The sequence below is a fragment of the Dermacentor variabilis genome, chromosome 2 (assembly GCF_050947875.1).
Source record: "Dermacentor variabilis isolate Ectoservices chromosome 2, ASM5094787v1, whole genome shotgun sequence".
NCBI classification, from domain to species: domain Eukaryota; kingdom Metazoa; phylum Arthropoda; class Arachnida; order Ixodida; family Ixodidae; genus Dermacentor; species Dermacentor variabilis.
The window spans coordinates 52,171,619-52,179,566 of record NC_134569.1 but is presented as its reverse complement, the minus strand read 5'-3'; the positions used below and the strand labels follow the sequence as shown (position 1 = coordinate 52,179,566).

At 44.6% G+C, this 7,948-nt stretch overlaps 1 protein-coding gene across 1 annotated transcript in view; it reads right to left on the bottom strand.

Moving 5' to 3' along the window:
• Positions 1-5,650: 5,650 nt before the first annotated feature.
• LOC142570841 (gonadotropin-releasing hormone receptor-like) overlaps positions 5,651-7,948 on the bottom strand; it is a 30,493-nt gene continuing 28,195 nt past the window's right edge. The window contains exon 3 of the mRNA XM_075679154.1: positions 5,651-6,901. Coding sequence (XP_075535269.1) covers positions 6,491-6,901 — 411 coding nt within the window. The 3' untranslated portion in view covers positions 5,651-6,490. The remainder of the gene's footprint in view (positions 6,902-7,948) is intronic.

The following is a 7,948-nucleotide window of genomic DNA, read 5'->3' as shown; positions in this document are numbered from 1 at the left end:
AAATTGCGTGAAGTACCCTAAGAATGCTAACGCTGTTAGTTTATTATTTCGGGATAAGCGTGCAAAATCCAATGAAAAATGCCTATACGTTTTGGGAACTTTTGTCTGGGGCGTGTCATTTTTAATGAGGAGGAATCGCCTTCTAAAATTGTATTAGTATCAAAAGTCGCTCGCCCTACTTGGCCATAACGGGCGCACAGGTGAACTCAGGCATATATAGGCGCTTATGTAGCATTCATGTTAGCAAATAATTTTTATGTGGTTGGGCCTGCCGAATATGCCGCGCCCAACCAGTCAGAAGCCCTGACGAATAACATTGGCCATAGCGGCCGGAGTTCAAATTATATTGTGCTGCCTTGATCTGTTATGTTGCAGAACATGTTGGCGGAATGAGACAAATTTCGGCAGCACAGTATACTATTCCCTTGTAGGCCAAACAAGGGCGATTCTGTCGTAGCGAGAACAGCTTTGATCGTAAACCTGACGCTTCGTTGTATACGACAAGGCGCGCCCTTTCGTCGTACCGGTGGATACGAAGAAAAAAACAAAACTTTCGTCGTATTTTGGGACTTTCTCTGTCGTATTCCGTTCTTTTCTTCTTTCTTTCTTTTGCTTCTTCCTTTTCCGCTTCTCCCTTTCTCTCTCTCTCTCTTTCTTTCTTTCGAGTGGAGTAACGACAGACCTCCCGTTGTTCTCCACTACAACGATCACGTACGCTATTCTCTGGTAGTGAATAAAGCAGCTAGGCTTGCCTCCCGTCGAGAATTGGCCACTCCGCTGAAAAGAAGTCGCGCAGGCGTGACGTAGAGCACAATATCTAAACACACGAACCTCGATGGAGGAGCTCTCAACATTGTTTCCGCAAAAATTGAATAGTTTTTTTTTGTTTCTTTTTCTTCGATTTGTTTGTTGGTTCAATGGCGGCATCTTAGATCCGCGCTTCTGTGGGAGCGCGAATTAAGACGGCCGAGTCCCGGGCGGGGATATTCTGACCCGAGGGTCTCGCTTTTTATTTCGACTTTTACTTTTCACGTGCGCCGTTGAATAGCACACGATCAATCATCTGCGCTCGCGATCAATTGTTCAAATCCAGAAAGGGAGATTCACGCCTACTGTTCTTCATTTTTGTACTTTTGCCTAGTTCACTTGCCCGTTTTATACTTTCCCTAGACAGTTCGTGTGCATCACGAAGGAAGAAAAATGAAAGGAAACAGATGTTCTCAGGCGAAGCGAAGGCGCACTAAATTTTAACAAGATAACAAGAGACGTGAGTTGAGAGTTCTTTTAAAGCAAACAGAATAAACTACTTCAAGCTGACTCACAGTCTCAAGCTACTATGAGCACAGAGAAACGAACCTAATGGGACCTGTGAGCAAAGCATTGAATGTGTTTTGTGGAACCTCAGAACGCTTCTTCCAGAACCCCAGCTGCATTCTTGGCCATTGCAGGCCATTCTTCCTTCTGGAGGATTTACTATTTTTGGCCAATGCTCAAGAATGAGTACGTGCCACTGAGACACAGCAGGTACAGAATCCTTAACTCTAGCATTACCTGCAAACGTCCGATATTGATATGCTGTTTGCTACACATCCTGCATTGCTGATTGAACATTTGTATAATTTGCCTTGTATGATGAAACGGACTTTGGGCCTGCTTACTGTTATAAGTACGTTTGTCTTTGTTACATGTGTTTTGCGTTGCTTCTTTTGCTAAATTTTGGTATGAATCACAACTAGCTTCGAACGAGGAATCCAAATGCATATTTCTCCTGTTTCACTATGTTCTGTATGTAAAATTACACGTCGATGCAATACAATTGGAGCAAGATATTTAATATTAGCGACGACTTGATAGAAGAACGCTCTCGTTATAGATAAGTAGAGTATAGGCTTGGGATGGGACGGTAAAACATAGTTACACTGGAAGCATAGCGCGCAAAGGACGATCCACAAAGACTAGACAGTACAAGCACTTCTCCTGTCTAGCCTTTGTGGATCGTCCTTTGCGCGCTATGCTTCCAGTGTAACTATGTTATAGATAAACTCCTTGGTGCATCGCCAACAGAAATATCACAAATACGGGAAGCGAGTTCATTCATAGAATTTCTTGAAGAAACAGGAATGTCGTAAAATTATCAATGATTTGGAAATAATTTGAAACATATTGTTCTTCTTTGACTTTCTGTGACACCTTTTCACAAATGTGCGTCGTTGTGTCTTTACACAGCCCATGATTCTAGATGTGTTTTCTTGTACGTTCACTGTTTATTGCTAGTTCTTAGTTTTGGGGGTTCAGAGTAAAGTGATGATCTGTAGGCTTCTTTTTATTTTCCCTTTTTTTTACACTCTCTGCAGTGTGCTTTATTCTGGTTTGTGATTTATTCGCCGGAATTCGTCCTTGGTTGATTTTGTATCGTTATGCATGGCTTCCTACTTTTCAGTGGTTTCTCTGTTTATCGCAACATTGGTCAAAGAAGCAACCGGCGCTTCTTGGATGCACTCAACACCTACTTACCAATGCATTTAAGAATAGAAAATTGGAACTTCCTGTGGGTCTCTAGTGCCAACCGGTCCGCATGCACATCATCCGAAATGTCAAATTTTTCTTTGTCATTGAATTTCGCTCGCGAATTATGCCGATTGCACCGATCTGCCGGTCACCTCGTATATAATGACATTTACCCGGCGTCAGAGCCATTTGTTGTGTGCAACGTATGCGCACAGAATTATCCATGTTCCGTTGCAACCACTTATAATGCTGCCAAATTTTATTATGCGTTCAACGGGCAGCTGATAGGGGCATCTGGAAGTGGTGTCGCCACCTGTCTTAAATTTTTATGTCCTTTCTGGTTTACCAAGCATTCACTCGCGTCTGGGCCTATCTATTCGAAACGTCACAAGTGGAATCTCCCCATGTCTTCATGAGTGTTAATCGATCGTATAAGCAAGTTTGCCAGATGTTAAAAAAGGAAGCGTATACTGTTTCCGAGCAGCAAATCAACGGTAAACAATGTACCATCAATATTCTGTCGACATTTAAAATAAATGCGCGTCTTAATTGCGAGCAAGTGGTTATTCTTGATCTTATTTAAGATATATTTTGAAAGGTTACCGTTTGTATGGCTTTCTCCTCAGAGGCGTTCGAACCTGCAGCTTCACGCGCAAAATCGGAATGTAATTGGGTACTAATTCATTGTAGTGGCTTTTAGGAATGAAAACATGACGTACCTATTTAATGAATGGTACCTCATCTCTTTCATTTCTTAGCAATTCACACATCCTGATGGCACTGCAAGCACCAGCTTTTTATTTCGCACATATTTGCTTACATGTGATAGTTTTCATGCATAATGTTTCCCGTTACGAAGAATGAACAGATGTAGACATTCGATGGTCGCACATTGAAAGTGAAGAGGATCACTGTCTAAGATGTACAATGCAGTCCACTTACGGCAACAGTCACTAAACAGAAACATCTCGTTAGCAGCGAAGATTTATGCCCATGACTCCACATTGAAATACCCGCTCAAAATATGATACTTCATATTCGTAATTCTTAAAGGGTCCGAGGAGGAAATGGAGATACTTTACTTACTTTACCACTGTAGCAAGCCGCGCTCCCAATTGATTATTGTGGAAAACATCGCAGACAATGAAGAATGAGCTGGATGGTCAGCAAAAACAATTTCTCTCTTCTCGGATTGCGCGGAGTACGCTGGCCGCGCCGTCTGGTAAGTTTCACCGGGCAATAATCTTCGCACCGGTGTTTGGACACGCTGTTAACGAGCGAAGACTAATTGAGCCCTCGGCCTCACGTTTGGCGCCCGTTTGTGGTGTTCGACGTAAGGCGACGGTAACCGCGCGTTAATTGGGGGCTAGATCAAGCCGGGCGCTTAATAGAGACCGACCAGACACGCTTCAGGTGAACATCCCTGCCTTCTTTCTTTCCTCCTCCTCCTTCTATTCCTCCTCGTTGTACTTGTAGCAAGCTGTCCGTACTGACACGTCGCGGCTCGGCACTCCCCATGTATCTGGCCTGCTAATTGCGTGCGAGTGGTGCAGAATGTTGGCACAGAAAAACCGTGGAATCGCGGGTGCGTGTCTCACTGCTCTAGAATATGTGATGTTCCCGTAGTAGGGTAAAAAAACTGGAGTCCGTTCTGGCGCACCTTGACAACGGACCATTGTCACTTGAAACGATTTTCACATGTCGCCGACAGAAGACATCGCAGCTGAAGGGAACGAAGGGACTTCGATTTTTGAAAGAGGCGGGCTTGGAAAAGCGACGGTGACAGTGACGTCACGTACCACGCAGGAGTGACGGACTGTAACTGACGATGTGCATGCTGTGCTATGTGCTCTCTCTCTCTCTCCTCCTAATCTTTCATCCCCCCATCCCGCTCCCATATGTAGGGTAGCAAACCGGTTGAGCTAAATTGGTTAACCTCCTTACCTTTCCTTCTCCACTTTTTCCTTCCTTCCTTCCTTAGCAAACTGGAGGCGGAAGAAGAGCACAAGACGCGCGGGTCTCATTTCTTTATGCGCATTAACTTAAGTTCCTCGAAGTAAATGAAGCACACTATACCCGTTAAGCCCGTGAATTAAGCCACGAGATTTAATATTTTATTTTGTTGTTTTAACCTCTGGGAAATGAAACATAGCTTTCAGCCCGACGCGCTCCATTTAGTGTTGGAATGTGCGCTGGTTGAAACGGCAAGCCTACCAGAACTCCTTTGTCGCTGCTTCCTTCTATCGAAATGTACGACAGCTCTTGGGAATACTTCGAATCTTGTGCTGCATTGCAGAACGCACTTATGGGGACGGTCATGATGACGTCGGCTGACACCAGTGCCATATAGACAGTCTCATATTTGTTTGAAATGTTTTTACAGATTGCTGTAAGTTTTTCTAGGGTAGTTTTCCGGCAATCCAAAATTTTGTGGTTACTTTCTCCCTCGCCCCCTTACCGCTTCAGTGGGGCAGCACACACGTCTACATCGACTGGACTCCTGTCTGCAACTTCATTCTCCACCTGGACTATCCCGACGCGAGACAACGGTAATTTACCGATTATGGCTTGGCGTTGCATTTACGAAGTCGTTTGCTTTCCGAATCGGATGGGAGGACAGTGCTGCGTGTGACCACTGCGGTGACGAGGAAACTATCGAACACGCTCTTTGTCATTGTCCCCGACACAGCGCACACAATCAGTAGCTCTCGACCGCGCTGGTGCGTCTTGACGAGCGGCCGTTTTTGGAGCATACAGTCCTGGAACGCCGGCCTATACAGTCGTCACACCACGAGACAGTGAAGCCACTCTTGAAATTTTTGCGTTCATGTTGCCTATTGTAGAGACTGTAATCCTCGTGAACTTTCACGACCTTCCCTACCTTTCTTTCTCGTGTCGTTGCTTTCTCTCTCCGCTGTTCTTTCCGCCTTTCATTAACCCTTGCCCTTCCCCCCAGAGCAGGGTAGCAGGGTAGCAAACTAGAATCTTATCTGGTTAAGTTCCCTTCCCTTCACATCCCGTATATATTTATATATATATATATATATATATATATATATATATATATATATATATATATATATATATATATATATATATATATATATATATATATATATATATATATATATATACCCTTTATTGTGGATAATGCATATTCTTCTGGCTTCGCAATACTAGCATTTTAGCTTTTAATGTGCAAGTAGAAATGTCGCTCTTAGTCGCATACGTGATATTGTGGTAATAGGACTGCACTGTAGATCTGTAGCTACAAATATTCCACATCCTGTTTAACTACATTGACAGCATGCTCAATTCGCTTGTAACTCACAATTATTGTGGAGGCATATAGAAAAAGACATGTAAGAAACACCTTATGAGGAGGAAACAAAGAAAGGAGAGGCAAGGGAGGTCAACCAGACGCACGTCCGGTTTGCTACCCTGCACGGGGAAAGGGATTTAAGGGATGAAAATAAAGAAAGGACAGGGAGGGAAGAAGGTACTCCCAGTGTGAACGCGTGCGGTTGTCCATCCCTTCGCGCATATGAAGTCCATAGAAAAAGTTACCATGTGAAGACATAACACGCGGACAACACGACAGGAAAATTCATTACTATATGTGCGGTAGCACCAGCAAATCAAGAGAATTCCTATAGAGTACCACGATGACAGCGTTGACAGTTCTTCGTCAGAGGTAGCGCTTTGTGGTTCAAATAAGCACCGTCTCATGGGTCGTTACAGTGAACACGCATTAGTATGAGATGACACCCGGCACACCAGCCAAACCTCACGGAGTGCTTTCAGGGTTCGCGTGCTTCATATGAGCGCGACGTACAAAAACACAAGTCAGACAAAGACAGATGAACTGTTTGCGATACAACACAAGCGGCTACAGCCTCCGAACATGCCACATGGGAGCACAGACGAATACACACACACACACACACACACACACACACACATGCACAATTAACCTGTGCTGTCAACACGTCACACAACCCTTTTTGGCGGGTGGACTCTCTTCTTCGAAATTCGTCGTGCAGGCCGCTTTAGAACGACGCGTCGGTGAGCAGGCGTCGACCACGTCAGTCGACACCTGGGAACCCGTTTGTGATCGATTGAGCAGGCGACACGTGAGCGACTCGACCACGACTTGCGACAAGGTCCGCCATAAGCCACCGTCGTGGGTCCCCTTGCGAACTCGTTGAAAGTACAAGAAGATGTACGGATTGATGGCGCTGTTGGAGGCAGATATGACGCCGAACAGCGCGACCACGTTGGCGTCCAGTATGCCGGGGTTGCCGAAGGCGAGTATTGCCTCCTGGACCATGTACGGCACGTTGGTCACCAGGAAAGCACCGAAAACCACGGCCGTCATCTTCAATGTCTTCACCTGAGTTCGTTAGAGAGAAGGGCAGCACAACGACATCCAGCAGTCAACCAACAACTGGCGAATTGATGCGTAAATGAAGGCACCTGATTGATCAGGCACCTTTACGCAAGAAAGCGAAGGCTTTCCGCTCTGCTTACGCAAACTTGTTTTTAGGTTGGTAAGGTTAAAGGAGGTTTAACTGGAGAGGTTGTAAGCACTATGCCTCCGGCTGCTCTATTCGACTTGTATGAAACACAGTTATAATAATACGAAATATATAAACTAAAGATAATAATACAATAACACTTCAGCACGCGCAAACACTCACACATGTAAAAGGAAAGCAAAAACAGACGAAACGTAACTTTGAAAGTCAGTCGCTGCACAAGATCCTTGCGGGTACCTTGAACATATGTGCCACTTACAAGAAAGTCGTTCGCTGCAGTGAAAGCTATTCTTTCAAGTTCACTAATTGGTTGTGGTCCAAGCGTCGCCCCAAGGAACAATGGGCGAATGCACAGAGCCCTAAGTTTGAAGAGCAGGTGTAATGCAAAATACCGATCAGTCATGTAGTGTTTTATACGGAACCGTGGCAGGGGCTCCGATTCCATTTCCAAAATCGAGTAGAGCTAGTAGGCTTCACTCTCCAGCAATTGAGACTAAGCTGTTTGAGTGCAACTCGGACCTTACAAAGTATCGTATTTATTCATTTCACTCCCACCTCTATCAGTGTCCTTACCCGTTGCCTGCTTCAGCAGAACTGATTTTAAATACTTAATTTAATATGTCATTGCACGATGACGATCACTTGCGTAGTTTGCGGCTCAATAATATCTTTTTGCCGTGGCCATTACTTCGTTTTTAATAACGTCGAGATAGACGTAGTGCTTTAGTACTACCTCATTTTATTATGATAAGGGCTGTCCACAGTATATTGTAATGAGATATCAATCATTATTTAATGAGACAGTTTCGGGGCGCTGGCCCCGAACTAATTATTTCCAGACGGCCGTGCAGCTTCTATAATGCTGCGTGGAAAGGTTCAGATACAGCGGCAAGATACAACTA